This window comes from Hesperophylax consimilis, chromosome 20 (genome assembly GCF_061612785.1).
Source record: "Hesperophylax consimilis isolate HC1 chromosome 20, BYU_Hcon_1.0, whole genome shotgun sequence".
In the NCBI taxonomy this organism is placed as follows: domain Eukaryota; kingdom Metazoa; phylum Arthropoda; class Insecta; order Trichoptera; family Limnephilidae; genus Hesperophylax; species Hesperophylax consimilis.
In genome coordinates, this window is record NC_142855.1 from 14,672,992 (window position 1) to 14,694,021 (window position 21,030).

General features: G+C 39.9%; 1 protein-coding gene across 1 annotated transcript in view; it reads right to left on the minus strand.

Moving 5' to 3' along the window:
• LOC149414151 (uncharacterized) overlaps window positions 1–20,595 on the minus strand; it is a 33,764-nt gene extending 13,169 nt beyond the window's left edge. Inside the window, exon 1 of the mRNA XM_089644050.1 lies at window positions 20,190–20,595. Within this exon, the coding sequence (XP_089500176.1) occupies window positions 20,190–20,274 (85 nt within the window). The 5' untranslated portion in view covers window positions 20,275–20,595. The remainder of the gene's footprint in view (window positions 1–20,189) is intronic.
• Window positions 20,596–21,030: the final 435 nt, after the last annotated feature.

Here is a 21,030-nt window from a genome sequence, read left to right on the forward strand (position 1 = left end):
ATGTGGCGTACGTGATAAACGAAGAAAGGGTGTAAAGAGAATGTATGACCTGAAATTGAATGATACAAGTCACGGACGTTTGTAATATGTTTTTAATTCTTTACAATAATATTATTTACACCTTAAAAATGTACCCAGTTTTCCAGAATACTAGAATTCACAACTTTACTCGAAATCATTCACAACCCCCTAGTAACTCCGGGTACACTTCAGCCAGTCAATAATAAATTAGACATTGGATGTAGAAATTCCAAAAATAAAAATAACTTAAAAGTTTTTGTTATTTGAGTCAACTTTTATTGTTCGAATGCGAGAATTCATAAATCGAAGCACTACTGTACAACAGTGGTCTGAACGTAAAAGCCTAATTTTCCGATAACGATTTTAAAATCACTGTAGTTTGTTGTTTCAGTTAGGTTTGATCAAAATCATAGTTGTTCCTTCAACAACCAAATATTGTGAACAAATCAACGAAATGTTTCGCAAGGAACCAGGTAAATTTGTGATATTTTCACTAAATTGAATTTGTACCATTTTTAAAACATTACAAAATGTCACATTTTAAGGCTTTTAAAAATAATGTTTTTTGGCTTTCACCCTGGTGTTCTAGGATATTATTTAAAATTATGGAGAGATGGAAGGTGAATTTAAAATATTTTTTTTTTTTTTTTTTTAATTGACAATATTGGAAAATTGGAGTCGTGTTCAGACTTAGAATCGATAATATCGACCACCATAACACGGGCATGTGCCTAGCATGGTGGTCGAAAAATCCTCAATGCATGTAATGAGATGAGATGTTCTACGAAGGGAATACAATTTTAGACAAGGCTTGATAGATAAAAAATATATAATGTATGCTATTTAAAACAATATAAATTAAAACATATTTCAACTGTTATTTTTTTAATGATAAACTATTGTTTATAAGACAAGGTTTTATGCATAGCATAAAGGATAACAGATAACAGATAACAGATAACAGATATAAGCAATAATTAGTAATAAATATCAATACAAATTGAAAATATCTCCCGAGTAAATATAAATGCCGCCAACGGGAATTGAACCCGTGCCTTCTGATGTCCGGTCAGGTGCTCTGTATCCACTGAGCTATGTCGGCTTATTTCCAACCCACCAAATAATTCAATATGCACTAGTACCTCAATCAACAATTATTGCTTATTATATTTTTTCCACCTGTAAACAACCAACTTTATTTTTGTAGGAAAGGCTTTGTTAGTGCTAAATTTCTCACTAGATGGCGTCGAGACATATTATATCTTCATTTATTGGTGAATTATTTTTGACTTGTCAAATATTATTATTTTTTAATGATAAACTTATGTTTATAAGGGTAACCGGATAAATCATCACAATGATAATTCATCACATTTTTATAAAGTTATATAAAGTCATGGAAAGTGATGAAACAAAAACTTTATTAACTGGGTTATATAGGTTAGGTTAGGTTAGGTAAAAAAAAAAATCATCTTTTCTAATGACTTTATATCACTTTTTCAAAGTGTGTTGAATTGTCACTGTGGTGAGTTATCATGGAACCGTTTATAAGACAAGGTTTTAAGCATAGCATAAAGGATAATAAATAATTATAAGCAATAATTAGTCTAATTTAAAAATAAGCCGACATAGCTCCGTGGATACAGTACATGTCCGGTCAGGTGACCGGACATCAGAAGGCGCGGGTTCAATTCCCGTTGGCGGCATTTATTTTTACTCGGAAGATATTTTCAATTTGTATTAATATTTCGGGTGACTAATAATTGCTTATAATTATTTTTTATATTTCCACTGCTTCTGGCTTTCACCCCTCAAGGGTGTTCTAGGCCATTATTCCAATTTATTTATTAATTTTGTTTCAATTATTTAGAAGGTTTAAGTCGATTTCAGACATAGAAGAGAAGAAATATTGAATTAGAGGGGAAGAAATTTTATATAAAGCTTGATAGAAGAGAGGATATTTTTTGTTTAGAGAGGTACAGCCAAAAATAGGTGATCTAAAGTTCCCGCTTCTAGAGCACAGAATGTACAATATGGGGAGTCAAGCACGTGAAGTTTATAAAGGTGACAAGGAAGGGAACAATGTCCAATCCCCATTCGAATAAGTGAGGAAATTTCAATTATGGAGAAATGTGGGAATTGTTGAAACCAAGGTTTGTGGGATAGTCCTTTGAGTTGAGGCATAGCAGGCTCTCTCAGATTGACTAGCATTATGCCAATACTCTGCCCAAACACTGCGGGATATATCTTTGACGATGGAAAAAAGGTCAGATAGGGGAAGGCTTTCATAAATCATTTTTAAACACAAAGCATAAAAAAAGATTTATAAATCAGATGTTTAAGTATACGTCCACGACTTACAGTGATATTCCACACGCTTAATTATAAAACAAATGCAGCATCTAATTCACCAATTAACCGAGCTCTTCATACTCTAAATAATATTTGTCTTCACTCTAACATTGACATTTTTTTCGGATTCACTGCCCAAATTCAAACGTGGCATCATGTCAATAATTTAAACTATTCAATGCGCACACATACAGACACACAAACACACACACACACACACACACACACCCTAACACTCACCCTTACATTCCATACACACCTATATACTACACACGTCACCTGGTAATTAAGGAATAAACATACCACTTAGCAGACATTACAATGAAACATATCATAGGTACCCAACATGAAGTATCTTATTCCTGTATATTGTTTCATCTCTGTAAATCATGTACTGTTTGATTCTATAATATGATCCTTTGACCTCTCCAGCCAGACTCTCGACCCTGGCGCCTTGCATCTTAGCGGGAGGGATGGATTCATATATTCATTCACTTCTCCAGATTCCTACCTACCCCTCATACCTTTTTCCTTCCCAGAACTTCTTCTCCATCCTTTCCTTACAAAAAAAACCTTCCACACAGCATCCCAAAGATGGCATAGGCTACAAGAGAAATGATTTTCCTCGGGGCCTCCTACGCGGAGTTTATTTTTACAAAAACACGAGTGTCGTATATGTGCCAAGCAATCTGGACGATGAGTCTCTTTTCGCTTTCAAACAATTTGGTTTTTATTTTACAAAACCAACATTTATAGTATTGTACAATGTGTAGTGAAATACGTACCATTATTATACCAAAAAGGAAAAGAGGAAGCATCTAGTCGGTGTTGACTAATATGTATTTGTTAAATTAGTCCAATTCACTGTATGAAATGTTAAACATACATGAAGCGGTATGAATGAATTTGTTTTGTTTTGAGTTCTCGTTCAATTGCGGGACGTTTAATGTGTGGTATTTTCTGATTTGTCTGAAGGGAACTTATTGGATAAAAGATACATTATACCATTGTTAATATTAAGAAATATATATTTCAGGTGCATCTTCCTCTACGAACCCTGAAACAAACTTCGTTTCTAAGGCCACCAAGTTTCCGCGTCTCTTCGGCCAGCGTGCTGAAGGGTCAAAGACTCCTAGTGCCCTCAGGGGTTGGCTCAAAGTCCGTCTGAGGACGCTGCTGGTCGGGTGGAAAGATATCGTGGTCAACTTCTGCCAGAACTCGACCATACATGGATTGAATCACGTGGTGGCACCGCGACTGCATCCGGTGGAAAGGTATTAATGGGATTACAGAATGTACTATAAGTTCATAGCGTTTTATGTAACTCCATATTGCTCGCCATACAATCCCATACAGACCTGTCACATCTAAAAGGATGATATGTTATAAGTGTGAGCGTGGCGACAATATCCGCAGTGATCTGCTAGCCAGGCTATATTTGAAAATTATTCTTCTACCTTAGGCAGGAGAAGGGTACAGAGCGCCGTAATTACGTGGCTGTCATCTGTCAAAGTGACAGATCCCATAGGACAATCGTCACTTTCCATGGAGGACCATCTTCGGACCATGCCGCGAGTTTCGCTTTTTGGCAAACGGGATGCCTCAATGATGAACATGGTCGTGACATGTCACCCTATCGCCCGTAAAATTCTAATTGACAGCGGGATGTGCTTCCTTAGCTGGAACGCCTGCCGTACTCGGGACTATACAGGTGCCACTCGCTGTTTCAAGTGCCAACAATACGGCCACATTTCAAAATTTCACAATCATGCACCCAAGAAAAAGAAACTTGTCGCCACTGTGCTACCCAAAGAGTATGGATACTAGAGAGACAGCACGTGAAGTGTGCCCGCGCGCTCCAAGTGTGAATTTTGGGGAATTTTACGGAGACGGCTGACATTAGTTTTTACACCTCGGTCGCGTATTGAGCTCCTAGTAAAACGTTGATAAAACATAGAAAAATGGTCAACTGCGCCGTAAAATTGTGTAAAAGCAATTCTGTGAAGAAAATTAAGAAGAAAGACGGTCTTACCTTTCACATGTAAGTATTTAAACACCGCTCAATTAGACATTTTATAGTTAATTTTTTGACGAGTTCATTTCAACCGCCATCACGCTAGCACGGCCATCTCGGAATCACGCGGCGGACGAATGTCAATGGGCCGAATCAGTCAACTTATTTTATAATAATTAAAAATTACCAACAAACCTTTATTTTTTATTAATTATAACACACGTTTATAATGAGTTGTCTTGTATGGTGACCTGATAAATCAACACATCGACGATTCAACACGAATTTTAAAAGTGGTATAAAGTCATGGAAAGTGATGAAACAAAAACTTTATTAACTGGGTTAAGTAGGTTAGGTTAGGTTTTTTTCCTTCGTTTTTAATGACTTTATAATGTACTTTTAAAATGTGTGTTGAATTGTCGATGTGTTGATTTATCGGGGAACCGTCTGTATATATATACCTAGGTCGTACTTTAAATCCTAGTTTTGTGAACAATCGCGCATGTGCGGGCGTCGGTACGACGAGATGTGTGTCACTATTTTAGGTTTTTGTATTTTTGTATTGACCAATTCTAAGCACTGCTTCACTAAATTAGCTCACTGCTCATCTGACACGCCGTTAAATATGATTACGAATACGATTCATGTGCAATTTTTTACTTTTTATCCCTAAGCGAATCTCCAATAAGTCGCTTGCATCACATTTTATTTTTTTTCCGGTGTAGATAAATATTCTAAGATATTCCGTGTTTTTTTATCGTATTTTTGAAACCATGGCTTGATGTTTATATTTATTCGTATCATGCCAATAAATTGTGTTTATAACATTATATTTTTATTTGTGATTTGTATTCATAAAACTTTTCCATTATTTTTTTTATCTGGAGGAAGGATGTTGTCAAGTTTTGTTACAAAATAAATTAAGTTTCTTCATCGCAATATGGGTTTATAACTTGCAATGTTTTCTGTCTTTTTGATTCGTCTAGTGTGATGGATAAGTTTTAAGTTTTTTCTTATATTATTAACGACAACTCCTTTCCTAAAAGTCAAGCACCAGCTTACATTAGGAAATAATATAATAATGCACAAAATTGTACTCTGAAAATCTGTTGATCATTAAAAATAATTCTACCTAATAAAGAAAAAAAATCTATTCAAACTGATGAAATACGCAATATTAGCACCAAAGAATGGCGCTGCGAGTTTCAGCAAGTTCATAACATTAGTTTTTTACCCAATTGTACTTGTTAGATACATTCCCTGAAAATTGATACCGATTTATTTGGACGCGCACTACATGATTCGATCATAATCTTGATTTGGCAAAAAAAGAGTTACGTGAAATCAGATTTAGGTAATTTACAATAACATGTATGGTACAATAAATAAATAAACAATATGTATGTCTTTTGTTACTTCCCTTTCCGCACTAGTTAATTTTATATTTTTACCACCATGCTTTGTTTGGCAAATAATGCGTAATGCGCTGTGTGCCCAAAATGTGATAAAAAATTACGGATGTTTTTTTAATAAAAATAAAATAAAATAATGTGCAGCCCGTTACCGCTCTTCCCCGTCTCTATCCCCTCCCACAAGGGCGTTGACAATTATGGGAGTTCATTGGTTTTGCGTATTCTAATACATCTCGACAAATTATGCTGCTTCCATTGAATCCTAGTTCCATGGTGCTACCCTTGGACACGACCACGAGGATTGCCCTAAGAAAGCACTACCCGCTTTCTGTGCCACCTGCACGCGTTTCAAAAAACCAGCCAACCACCCTACCGGTGACAGGGACCGGTGACCGGTGACTTGCCCTGCCCAGACTGCTGCGGTCAATGCCCAAGTCTGTATGACCGACTATGGCTCGGCCTAATCTCCTCTCTCTAGGTCAGATCAACTTGCAGCGATCCCGGATGGCCACCCTGGAGGTGCCGCAGGTCATGTCTGACCTTAATATTGACATTATTCTCATACAGGAGCAGTACACCTGGGAAGGTAAGACCCCCATTGACTTTCCGGGAGCGGTGCTCGAGGTCGGCTCCTCACCAGGTGCGGGTGTTCTGATCAACACTTCATTGATCAGCCCCCTCCTTCTGGCCGGGCTGTCTAATGAGTACCAAACCTAGATCTATTTGATCTCAGTTTATTTTAAATGGGGGAACCCGGTAGGACCACATATCCTGAGTCTGACACGCGCCCTAAACGTGCTTAAAGGTCATTACATAGTTATCGAGGTGACTTTAATGCTCGCTCTCCACTATGGTTTGACAATAATAAAATTCATTCTGTACGATCACGGACTGATGCCGTCGAAGACCTGATTGCTGCGCAATGCCTTTGTATCGTCAACGAACGGAGTTCGTTTTTCACTTTTTCAAACCATATGGGAGAGAGCAACATTGATTTAACTCTATGCTCTAAATCAGTTGCGACCAGGATATCGAAATAGATGGTCCACGAATGCGCAATGAATTCGGATCACAGACTTATCACATTTACGATTGGTGTCAAGAAAACCGAAGCTCCAAAATACTCCTGGAATTTCAACACCACTAGGGCGAACTGGGATAACTTTGGGGAAGCTCTACGAGATACATTAAGGAATTTTCACCACGTAGCAGCTACTGATCCAGATAATTTGGGGAATTTCTTTAACTCGGCTGTAGTATCAGCGGCCAACTCATCTCTGGGCAGAACAAACCTAAAAACGAGTATTAGAACGCCGTGGTGGTCACCTGAGCTGACTTCGCTTAAAGGGGCATATAAGAGAGCCTATAGGGACCTGGGTTTGTCCAGGAGGGGTGGTTGCATGGAGGCGGAGACAGTTCCTCTCTTGGCCAAACTCAGAAAGTCCAGGGCGACCTTCAAATATGCGGTACTTTCTGCGAAACGAGCTGCTTGGCACGATTGGGTTAAAGATGTGGGCAACGCCAACCCGTGGGAAATCCACAGCGCAATTAAAAAATTCGGGAAAGGATCGGATCGGTACTTATCTAGTCTCATTGGGAATACAGACGGTAGGAACGCTGAGACGATAGACGTGGCCTCTACTCTCAACACACTTTTGGGCAAGTTAGTTCCTGTAGATTCAGTAATCGGGGAAAGTGACCACCATAAACAGGTTAGACACCTGGCACGGCTTCTTCCAAGAGACCTCGCCCAAGAGGATAGACTCATTCCAGTCACTAGAGCAGAACTTGATGGAATAATTAAGGGTTTGGGTCCTAAGAAGGCACCAGGGCATGACAGGCTCAACGGTGTGATAGCGAAGCAAGTATGGATCCACGCTAGGGAGGAGCTCTTCCAAGTGACGGACACGAGTCTGAGAAGAGGAGTTTTCCCTTCTAAATGGAAGAGAGGCGTGCTAAGGGTCATACCAAAGGGGAATGGCAAGCCACTAACCGATTTCAAAGCCTATCGGCCTATCACCTTACTTCCAGTGCTTGGCAAGATCCTGGAAAAACTTATCCGGCATAGACTACGTCAATCACTCTCACCGTCCAGTGATCTCCAATTTGGCTTCGTCCCCGGTAGATCCACTGTGCACGCCATGTCGTTTGCGCTTAACTGGGTGAAGGTTTGCACTAAGAGGTATGTAGTTGCAATCTTTCTTGATATCACTGGTGCCTTCGACTACGCATGGTGGGACATGATACGCATCAAGGGTTAAAATAGGAATTGCCCGAAACTCTTATTTAAATCAGTGGACAATTACTTGTAGTGAGGCACCATCAGTATATCACTTGGAGACTTCACTATTGAACGCGAATCCGATATGGGTTGCCCTCAAGGCTCCATTCTAGGTTCCGAGTTTTGGAATATATCCTTCGATTACTCCTCTAGGTTACCCTTGCGTGAAGGATGTATCATGATCGACTATGCGGATGATAACATGTTTCTTGTCTCTGTGGACAGTAGAAAGGGAGTTGAACGTAAAGCTGGTGAAGGTTTGGATACCCTCCTTAAATGGGGGGAGAGGAATAAAATGACCTTCGCTCCCCAGAAGACAATGGGTCTCCTGATGAAGGGTTCTCTCAGTAAGGAAAGAAACCCTACCATCCGTATGGGAGACTCTAATATCAAATTTGTGGATAAGGTCAAATACTTAGGTGTCACATTAGATCGATCGTCCTCCTTTCTGACTCATGTAAAAGATGTATCCAGCAGGGCACAGGCGCTCTTCCTGAAGCTTAGAAGAATCTCCACGGCGAAGTGGGGACTTCGCAGACCAGCTCTTCATGCTCTCTACAGGGGAGTATATGTTGCGCAAGTCTCATATGCTGCCTCTGTTTGGGAGCATCGCCTGGATAACTGCTTAATACTTCTAGCTCTCACTAGGGGTCAGCGTACTCCCCTTCTGGCACTATCTGGTGCATACCGAACCGTTGCCTCGGACGCTTTGCCAATTTTGGCCGCTGTACTACCAATCGATCTAGAGATTAGGGAAGTGTTAGCGAAGCAGAAATTAATCCGAGGGTCCCCGGCTAACCACCTTGGTGTCGTTCTGACACCGGGTGGACCAGGAACTCTCCCTGGACTGCTCCGAACGATGAGGGATCTGTCACTCAAAGAGTGGCAGGTCCATTGGGATAGGTCAAGCATGGGAAGATGGACTTTTTCCTTCTTTCCATTAGTTAAAAGCAGAATGGAAGGAGTCTTTCTTAACCTGGACCATCACATCACCCAGCTTCTCTCAGGACATTGGGAATTCAAGGGGAGGCTTTATAGCCTCGCCCTGTCTAACCATCCAAATTGTGCCTGTGGAAACACGTACCAGTCGGCTGAGCACATTCTGTGGCACTGTGAGATCATGATGGATGCAAAAGAGGAAATGCTCGATGGTTTGGATGTCATCATAAGACCTGAGGGTTGAGAGATGGTCTGAGCTTAGAGTCGCCGACTAATTGCAAACTCAGGAACCCTTGTGTACTGCTCCTGTACTACCACGGACACCGCTCACTCTATTTTACTTTACAAATTTGTATATTTTTTCTTTATTTCTTTGTTTGTCTTTCCTTTTTCATCTCTCTTTTTTTTCGCTTTAATTCTTATGAATCTCTCTCGTTTTTCACGACTATTATATTACTTTTTCTTATGTTCTTTATATGTTTTTTTACACTCTTTATCTCTTTCTCTTTTTGTATTCCTGTTTTCAGGAAAAAAAAATTCTACCTAGTTAGATAATTTTATTTTTTCTACTTTTGCAATGTATTTCAGGTGATTACTGAACTCCGTTGTTTGTCTGTGCTGTTTTTCTTTTTTCCCCAATTTGAACCTTGCCAAACATCTGCGCCACCCCTGAGGAGGGATGGTGGTCAGAGGGACGACTGTACGGGTCTTGGTGCCTTCCGCCCTGCCTCCGGCTACCCGACGCTTTTTTTCCCTAGGGTCTTTAGGGTATTATCGCTACCATCCCACAATCTTCTTCGGGGCACCACCGGGAGGTCGGCTTAGGGGCGCGGCATCCGGACCCGTCTCAGTCTTCCCAACCACCACTAATCCCCCAACAGGACAGCCAGCTGCGAGGCGCTGAACCACCTTCCTTTTCTTTTTTCTTCTTATTTTGTTTTGCTTACAGGTCATCTGCTACCCAGTGACCACACGATATTCGTGATGGTTGCTGAATATGTCCTTTTTTATCTTTCTATTATCATTATCTTTTTATTTTTTTGCATTGTAACAATATGCTTCTTATCTCTTTTTTTCATTCCAGTGGTGATACATCTACACTTTACTCTTTTAATTTTTTTTCTTCTTGATTTTGTCAAGTGATTGCGAATTCTACGTTCTCCAAAATGTCCACCTTTTTTTTCTTATTTCTGTTTTGTTGTTATCTTTCTTGGTTAAGAGATATTTGTTGCTTACCTGTAAGCGCTCGCATACCGCTTCCTAACACTGTATGCGGGGAAATTGAAGGTCTAGATTCTTTCTTATATTTTGTAGAGTCGTTTACACAAAAAAATTAGATTCTTGCGAGAGCTCCGAAGGGGTGACCATAAGTCACCTATACCGGGGTGGGACAGCGGTGGGTCACTTCAAAAAAAGATCCCATACAAAAAAAAAATATTCCGCGGCAGTCCCCCAATCGATCTCACCCCCTCTCCTGAGGAAGATTATAGCGTAATGTGTCACCTCAACATATAATACGTACATTTTATGCGCGCGCGCGGCTGTTGGTGCGTGGGTAATGTGAAATATTCCAGCGTAAATTAAAAAAAAAATTGAAACTAGGTAGGTACTTATCACCAGCATTATATGATTTTAAATTAATAATTATTTATTTGAAACGTGTATTTGTTGAACAAATTATTATAAGTATTAATTACTCGCCTGAAATATCCATACAAATTAAAAATATCTCCCGAGTAAAAATTAATGCCACCGACCTGAGGTCCGGTCATAATAAAGACGATTTTTTGTTTGCGCCATATATACGTAATACGAATATGAATAAATACATGGTTTTCCAATAAGGGGTGAAATTTTGAATAGCCCGCTATTTCAGTAGATGTTACTTTTGAAGCTGTCATTTTTTGACATTTGACAAGTAGAAACTACACCATTGATAAAAATGGAACGGTAAACGCTTCAACAACGCATTGAAATTATTAAAATTCACTTGTGAATCAAATTCAAATCATCTTGAGTGATGAGGCCCATTTCCACCTCGGTGGCTTCGACAACAAGCAAAATTGTCGAATCTGGGGCTCTAAAAACCCAAGGGTTATTGTTAAAAAAGCCTCTTTATCCTCAACGTGTGACTGTTTGGTGCGGTTTATGGTCCGGCGGAGTCATTGGGCCTTACTTTTTCGAAAATGAGGCTGGAGCAACAGTTACGGTGAATGGATTGCGCTATCGAGAGATAATTAATGATTTTTTTATGGCTGGAAGAGGATGGTATTGATCTGGACAACGTTTACTTTCAACAAGACGGCGCTACGTGCCACACAAGCAACGAAACTCAAAATAACACCTCTTATTGGAAAACCCTGTTGTTCTTTTCTGTATACAAACTCAATTCTTCCTAGAAAGGCATACAAATACAATATATTAGCGGTGATTAAATCCAATATTGTATTTGTATGCCTTTCTAGGAAGAATTGATTTGTAGCGAGAAAATAATTCAGATTGTCTCGATAATTGTAAACAACACGACCTACCTATCTACTTGCGAGTGATTACCTACTCGCAACGTCTAGAGCTACCTACGACAATACGTTGCAAGTTGATCTGGCACATTACGCCAACTCACGAGAAGGTTCTAGCCTGTTGCCTAGGAATAATAGCAGCGCCAACGAAAGTTCCAGTAGGACCCAGACTGAGCGATTGTCTCCGTTTTACTTGCGATCTTGCCTACCTACTGTTTCCGTCGGCCGTTCTGTATAAATGGGCCCAACGCAGCGAGCAGTCAGTCAGTCATCAATCAGCCGTCATTTAACAAGGCACAACGAGTGATAGGACCACATTCCCGGCTCCGCTCGGTTCAACCATGGACTCCATCGGGATATATTAAAATAGTAAAAAAAAATATATATATATATATACATCATCATAGCGCCTTGGCCCCGGCCACCGTCCCTGGCCAGCGCTACATCCGGACATCCATGCACATAGACCACGCAGCATCCTCTCTGGTCTACGCACCTCCCGTACAACCGCCTACAAGGTCAACCGCACCTTTGGCTTTCCCGTCAGCACTGGAGTACCTGAAGACCCACGTTCTTCGCCAGTTCCTGACCGTCAACGAGTCCGGTCACCAGCAGCGGCGTCGACTCACTGACCCGCGCTTGACCAGCACATCACCGCCTGCATCCGGAGAGTACATCATCAGTCCTAAGTCAACTCTCATCACGGCTACCTGTCTCAAATACACCCTGTGACCTTTACCGCCGTCTTTCATCTGGCACCACCTAACCAGACTTTCAAAGAGTTTTCATACGGACAAAACTATTTATTTATATTCATATTACGTATGTATGGCGCAAACAAAAACAATCGTCTTTATTATGAAGCATGATTTGCAAGAACCGTATTTTAATCAAATAATTAAGTTAACGCCATCTGTGAACACGTAGATTATAACGAACGTCACGATTAACCTTGAGCTTAAAAGGTAAATTTCTTTGAAGAAAGTGGTAGGGGTAGGGGAGGGTTCTTTTAGGGTTATGAGGCATATATATTTATTAATAAATGTTGTCAGTTTCACAAATCTTACGAATATAATAACCCATGATTTTTCTCCTTCTTTAGCCTACGTTTCGGACTGCGTTACGGTGTCAATTGTCCACCATCAGTGCAAATGTGTATATAGATTGTGGTGAAGTGTGTGTTTATGTATGGGCCGGTATTTAAGTATAATACTTAGTGAGATTAATGTGGTTATCGGCGTTTAGTTTTAGCGTTACCGCCAAGTACTATATACCAAAAACCATTAAGCTTATCCCCGTCGTCCCAACCAATATTAAAGAATTTCTAGCGGATTTCAATTTCCGTCATAATTAGGCGTGCTCGATGCTTTTTGGGTCTTCCAGGACTTGAATCGGCAAATTATTGCTGATTGATCCGGATAAATCGGCATTTTATCGCCGAGTACTTAATTGAAATATATAATAAGTCATTGTTGCACGCTCGAGGTGTTCTCAGATCCATCTGTCACTTTCGAGCGCGCAAACTCGACCATCCGGACAAATCCACAAAAAGACCCTCCACACAGCATCCCCAAAGATGACATAGGCCCTGAGGGAAATTATTTTCTTCAGGGCCTCCTGTGTGGAGTAAATATAAAAATAAAAAAAAATTCGGCAATTGTCGAGCACTTAAATGAAATTAATATTATGCCGCAGTTGAGTTTTTTTCTGTAACTATAATAATGGTGTGTTTGAATTGGCAGGCTGTTCTGGGTGGTGTCTATGGTGGTGGCCACCTACAGCGCGGGCTTGTTGTGCAAGGCGCAGCTGAACCGGTACACCCTCAACCCCACCGTGGTGTCCATCAAGAAGAACTTTCGCGAGTGGTCCACCACATTCCCGGCGGTCACCGTCTGCCTGACTGACCGCGTGGACGAGACCCTGGCCGAGGACTACATCAAACTGTAATTATTACTCCGTGTCAGAAATAATTACTGCGCGTTGCTTTCACTTTGTTTTTTGTTCTAAATTCTTTGTTCTTTCTTATTTATTCATTTTTTGTTATTTATTCTGTAGCGATGCTACGAGAATATTCTGGAACGCTCACCAATGCAAAACGCACTGTAGCGGGAACACTCTAGACGCAATGCGAACGTTCGGCGTTCCTACCTACATGTCTGAAATTTTCTCGGCGCACCGGGTGGCTATATAATGAGGTTCGCGAGATGTACTTAGTCAGTCATTAATTAGCAGTTTTTCGAGTGTCCAATCGCGAGCTCAGTGATCGCTTGCTGCGTACTGAGCCGCGCACCGCGCCGCTACAGGATCTAGTTAACCTACACCCGGCTCTGCACGGACTACGAATCAATATAGACTCCTAGTGATCACGTCAGCGCCCTGGTCCCGGCTATCATTCCTGGATAGCGCTGACCTCACGCGCCTAGACCCTGCGAAACCTTTGCCGATCTGTGCCTCGGCCCCGCGGCATCGTCTGCCGACCAGGTCCATCGCACCATCGGCTACCTTATTCACACTGGAGTACCCGGAAGACTCCACGTTATCGACTCACTGCGCAACTCTACTGACTCAGAATAAATGCTGTAACACAACACAAAATTTATCTTTCATTGTCTCCTTACCAGATCCCCAAAGTTCTTTCTTCTATGTTATATTGTTTATTTTTCTTTGTTCTTGCTATTTGTTTATTGTTTCTTTATATTTTTACTTTTTTTGCTAATTGTTTTTTGCTCTTTATTCTCTGTTTTATGTGCTATGTTAAATATCCAATTGTTCTTTGTTAATTGTTATTCGTTCTTTACTCTATGTATGTTATTTGTTTTTTCTGTTCATTTTGAATTGACAGATTTTTTTAACGATGCAAACACATTTTGAAACGGTATCCATTTTTTTACCATTAACCCCACACAAGAGGCCCTGAGGACAATAATTTCCCTCAGAGCCTATATCATCTTTGGGGATACTGTGTGTCTATTTAAGGAAAGGAAGTTTTAGAAAGGTAAAATGTGAAATCCACACTGTTTTTAAGACATTTCGATACGATCTAGAAGAAGTATAGGTTTATACAAGGAATCTAATAAGTAATAAAAAATTCAATTTATCCAGGACATGGAACGTGAGCCGCTCTGATGAGGACCGCTACGAGTATTACATTGGCTTTATCCGCCTGGTGGCTTCCGTCTCCTTCCGCGCCAACCTGCGTCTCTTCTGGAAGTACGAGAACGATGCCACTCTGAAGGGCGTGGAGCTCATGTCCGTGGCCGTGGCAGTGTCACCACCCACAGGACTCAGCGTCAGTCTGCACGAGCCCGGACACGTTGAGGTCTGGGTGCCAGTCATGACGGAGATGGGCATCTGCAGGACGTTCAACTCAGTCTTCTCAAGGTAAAATAAACCATAATTAAGAATCGAAACGTTTACTTAAGAGTAAAGAATTATTGCCTACTTTATTATGCTGTAAACGGTAGTTTATTTTAAGGTCAAGTACAGTTACTTATTTGTAACCCAGTTTATTTTTTATATTTATTTTTATTTTCTACCGTCAAAAGTCTTTCATTGAGGTTAAGGACAATTCCTTATCGTTTAATCTTGAAATTGTTAACATATTTTCCATTAACTGCGATTCCTTTTCTCGGATGACAAAAGATTTGTCCATAGCCATAAAATTAACGACTTTTTCGTTTACTGCGATTCCATGAGGCAATTTCCCGTTCTTTATCCTAATGCCAAAACTAAAACGAGAGGGAAAGGTACATTCCTTAGCTAAATATGAAGAACGGGAATTTGCCTCCAGTTCCCTAGGATAACAATGCAAAAGTAGTTAATTTGAAGATTAGGAACAGTTCCTTATCCTTAAGTAGAACCCTGTAGTAGAAAGAGGAATCGAATATTACATCCCAATTTTCCTCTTCCCCACACACCATCAGCCTCACAACATACGGCACGTGAGGATGCCATAGTCTCTTATCGTTTACCAACCTTAATAACTGTCAATAATGAGTATTTTCCAGATACCAGAGCGTGGAGACTTGGCAACTGCAGCAGAACACGCCTAACGCCTTCTCCAGCGTTTTCCCAGAAGAGAGTCTGTTTTCGTGCCATTACATGGGCCGCCAGTGTTCCGCCAAACTGAGTATCGATAACTCCACCGGGACGGTAAGTTATCCATAATCCTTAAACTTACTTGATTTTAGATAGACCCCTGAGGGGCGATTCCAGTTCTACTTGGAAGGATTTGTCCTTAACCTTAAAAATCCAGTATTCCAGACATACTGTACGAGCTTTTACTCTACCAAACAATGGACAAGGTATACACAAGGCGTTATGAACACACTCAGAGTACAGTACGACCACGCATGCAGGGCGTTTTTCGTTCCCTTAGCGATGCAGTGCCTCACAGATGTTTGCAGAGGGGTGCATGGGATTGCTGGCTTGATGCGCCACAGAGTATTGATCGGAAAATACTCTTGTCCAGGCCGTCGCCCAATTGCAAGGCTCACCCCTCACCGTAGATGGAGAATTTCCCTCAAGCTACCGTAGTACAGATGCTAAATAGTCTAAAATAATGTCATATAATTTATCTAGATGTATGCTTTTATATGGCAGACAGAGTATTGCACTCACCGCTCTGTTTAGCTGAAATATTTTTGTGTTTTAAAACGCCAATTCTTTACAAAGAACGGGAACCGCAGTTAACGAAAAAGTCATTAATAATTTTAGGGTAAACGACAATTCCTTATCCTTAGCAAAACTGGAATCCCCTCTAAAAATTGCAGCAGGAGAAACGTTGTCCATATTCTGGTGTCCTACTCGAAGAGAGACTTCCCTCATTTAAAAAAATTAAATCCACACACTTAACTCTGAGAAAAAACATTTTGTCCATGCCCTACGTCATTGGTTCAGCACCATAACAATAATTATAAACAATATTCACAATATTTTTAACATATCTTAAGGATTTTTCCACTATTTAAATGAGCACTAAATTGCTTAGTACTTGCAAGAACGCATAATGTATGGTGGTGAAAAGTTCCTTTAGACAAAGAAATTGAAAATCATTATCGTTACATGAATTTCAAAAACCTGCTATTTCATTGTGAATTTGGTTTTCGTTTGTCATCATTCCAAGGCATCACTTTCAGGATAGTGAATCTTTCTATTAACAGTTGGGCAATTTATTGTCACAACGCTTTAGATAGAAATACGCCGCGTGCATAAATTACTTTTATTATTTACTAAGGGTAGAAAACCTTCATTGTTTGGGCCATTTAAACGCCTCAGCTTAAATATTCATATTTGGGGATTATTTAATATGTTTCATGGAGGGATATTTAATTGAGGCTATTTTGCTGTCTTACAGGGTTCATATTAGTTTTAGCAGCACCATATGAATACCAAATATAATATTAATATGTTTTGTTTCCAGTATTACGTTCACTCTCCGTGGGAGATAGCTGAGACCACCAGCGCGTCCCTGGGCCCGGTGGAGGGGGGTCAGGAGGTGGAAGGGGTGTTCCGGGCTCTGCAGGTCCGCTCGGGCAGCGCTGTCAGAGGCCTGGCGAGGTCGCAGCGTGGCTGCCGCTATCCCTCGGAGAAAATATCGTCTACCATACCGGTGAGGAAACTAGATTTCAATACGATCTTGAATCTGAGGAGATTAATGTATTCCGTCCATTATACAAGAAATCAATGTCCTAGGCATACCTAACCTACAATACTCTCTTGATTAGAAATGCACAGACCGGGGTGGGATGATTTTGTTTTAAATTTATGTACAGCCACATTAATAAAACCATATTATTTATTACAAATAATTTGTAAAAGCCCCTAAAAAGGGTAAGTTAAAGTAATCGGGTGGAACCTACTGGAACATGTCCTCGAGCGAGAGAGAAGAATAATTTGGTCTAGTGGTAAAATAAACATTGATTTCTCTGTCCTTTAATAGGCCTACAACAATGATAAACATTGATTTCTTTCTCCTTTAATAGGCCTACAGCAATGCCCTCTGCCAGATAGACTGCAGAAGTAGGATGTCCATAGTCTTCTGCGGTTGTAGACCCTTTTTCTACATTGTCGGCGGTAAGTCTCTTTCCATTTATTTTTTAAGAAAGACAAACAATCCCGGGTTACAAATAACCTGACAATATTCAAAAATCTCTTACCACCATCACAGTAAGCGGAAAATGTTGCTTGTGTCGTGATGGAGGACTTAGCCAGCCGAGGAATTTAATGCACTACGGCTGGGTGGAACCACACGTGATGCCAACTTAGCCACTGATTGGTGACTTTATAATGAACATAACACACTAGCTGAAGTCCCCGGAGTTGCACCGGTTTTTAAAAATCAGATAAGACCAAAAATTTATTCTTATTTTTAACCAAACATAAAATGCAGAAAAGAATTTAAACCGGCTGAATTAAACTTATGTTAGTGTAAATTTGATTGCCGGAACACTGAAATTGCCTGTGCTTAATCCATCAGGTCTCCGGCACATTGAACATTGAACAAAATTCTGACGTTGTCAGAAGGTAAAAAAATCGAGTGTATTTCCGCTTTGCAATAAAATTCAAAAAAATTAAATTATTTTTTACTTAACCACAAACTAACAACTATTTTTGAAAGGTGCAGAAATAAATTTTATTTTATTAAGATTTTTAACGCGAAAACAATTTTTTTTTAAATGGCTCACCTTACGTTTTGTCGTCTAAACACTGAACAAAAATCACGAATAACGAAAATAAAACAAACACTTTAGTAAACAAATGTATTATAAACATTACCGTTACCTTACTTTTTTATCGTTTCATCTAAAAATTATTTATGAAAAATTCACAAAGTTTTTTTTCTTTTCTCAAATTTCGGTCTCAAATCGGAATCTTCGGTTTAAGAGAAGGCCACATTGAGATTATTATAAAATTAACTTCTAGATTTGAATATAAAGTGTAGTGTTTTCTCTTTCTAGCACCGTTTAGATAATATTTCTCACTATGACTGTAAGGTAGACACAACGATTTCTAAGATACCATATATGAGCTGTTCCTAAAAACAAATAAATTGACTCGGGAATAGCAGTTTGTTTGCAAAACCGAACAAATTAGCTTGACGGGTTGATGAATGAACACCTATGCGAGTTTCTCCCGGGGGAAGAATGGGAGAGAGGGGGGCTCTAAGTTGACCCCCCCGGATAGGTACCTGAGACTGAGAGAACTAATTGACCCCTAACCAATTGATTGCAGATGGAAAGCCGTGCGATGCAAAGGGCATGGCGTGTTTAGGACGCAGCATGGAGATACTCATCAACCTGCCCTCCAACTTGGCCAAGTGCGCGTGTGTACCGCAATGCACGGAGATCAACTATGTGCCGCACGATAAGCGCACCAATCTCTGGTCAGTCAACCATCCAACCTAATTACTAAGGGCTAATATCCTTAAATATTAATAATACGCCCAACACCAGTAAAATATTGGCAGCTGCTTGCTACCCAATTACTATTTAAAAAGAACTGTATTTAAATGAAAAAGAGAAGATCAATCAATCGTGTTTCTATCAAAAGGAAATACGAGGATTGAGAAAAAGAAGCCTTTACCTGACGATTATGATTTTTCGTTTGGAGTCTTGTTGGTTTCTCGAACATTCCGTGGGTCAATTATAGTTGATCAATTGGGGAACTGCTGCGGAATACATTTTTTTTTGTACTGGATCTGTCACTTTGACAGATGACAGCCGCGTAATTATGGCGCTCCGTAAATTGTTCCGAAACTGCCGTAGGTAGAAGAGGGGGTTGCATAATTTTCAATCATGGCCTGGCTAGCAGATCACAGGGCATATCGTCACCACGTCCACACGTATAACACATCATCTTTTAAGGTGTGACAGGTCTGAATAACGAGCAATTTGGAGATATATAAAACGCTATAGCGTAATCTGCCTTTGTGAGGTATTAAACCAAATGAAAATGAAGCAGGATAAGGAACGGGGATTTCTTTCTGTAGCTGGCCCTACAAAACTGCCCCTTACGTTCTTTGTTACCGCTTATTCCGATCAGTTCTTCTTGTCATATGATATCCGGTTCTTCAACATTCCATTTCCACAATCAAAATGTCCTCAAACTTAGTTTTGAAGTCTGTGTGAAGTACATCTAAATATTGTACGTCATTATTACCCTGGACGTTTTTCGAAAACATGTTGAGGAACTAGGAAAATTCGCGGCTTCCAATGTGTAATGTTTTGCTTCAATGTATTAATTCTGACGAGAAAAGGAACGTAGACTCTATCTATATACTGCTATGTATTTGTTAAAACCCATCTTGGAATTGAACCAGGGTGTAGTGTAATTTGCTAGCTCAGTGTAAAAAGTAGAACAGATGAGGACTCGAATCCATCAGGGGTGGGGAACTTTCCAGCTCATTTCTTCGTCCATCGGTCAGGGATTGGGAAGGTCAATTCAATTATTACTCATAAATATAAAAGGACACAGGTATATTTAAACTCTCTAAAGAAACACACGGTAAAATAGAATCTCTCACTCTCTAACATCGTTAAAATTAACTCTCTCCCTCTCTAAAGAAACGACAGGGTGAAACAGGGAATTTTACATGAATTTACCGTCTTGAACACAAAAGATGCTAAATACTAAATACTAAAGATGCTTACTGAATCGCCAAGGCAGGATGTTCGCTCGTGAATATAACCGAGGTACGGGTCCGACGGGCGAGTTTAAATAATGAATCCAAAACATGTTGAGACTGGTATTGCATAATATTAATTACAACAATTATGAGTTTGTTAAAAATACGTAAACTACGCGTGACTTTGTTTTTAGCGTCATGCTGAGAGCTTTAATAAGTGTTCGGCACGGGGCACAGCTCGCACGACGGCGGGTGGCTCCCGACTGTTTTCGAAGCGCGGAGAATTCCAGTGTTGCCAAGTTAGCATATTATATGCTAAATTTGGCATAATTACTCCATGTTTAGCATAACTATTATGCTTTTAGCATATAGCATATTTATTTAGCTTATTTTTACAGAAAAATGGAAATAATAAAAACCAATTTTTTAACTAACAAAAATGATATCGATAACTTTGTCGGTCTCCCCACCTCACTTGCACTATGGACAGCACTTTTTCGGGCGATAAAGATAAAGATACTTTAAAAGTAGTAAAACCATCCATTGTAAAAATAGCCCAAGAGTTCTGATAAAATGAACCTACGATTGAAAAGCTGGTGTCTCAAAAGAGAAACATAGTTCACATTAAATGGGAATCCTTGACTTCCACTGTAGAGTTTTGGAATGAAGTCATGCAATATAAAGATGCAGCTAATAATAACCCTTTTGGTGATTTATGTCAGTTTAAAATGTCTATTTTAACATTACCGCATTCAAATGCGGACATTGAACGTGTATTTAGCCAAATGAGTCTAGTCAAATAAAACTCCGAAATCGTTTGGCGGTGAGAACCCTGAATGTCATTTTGTACGTGAGATTTGGCCTAA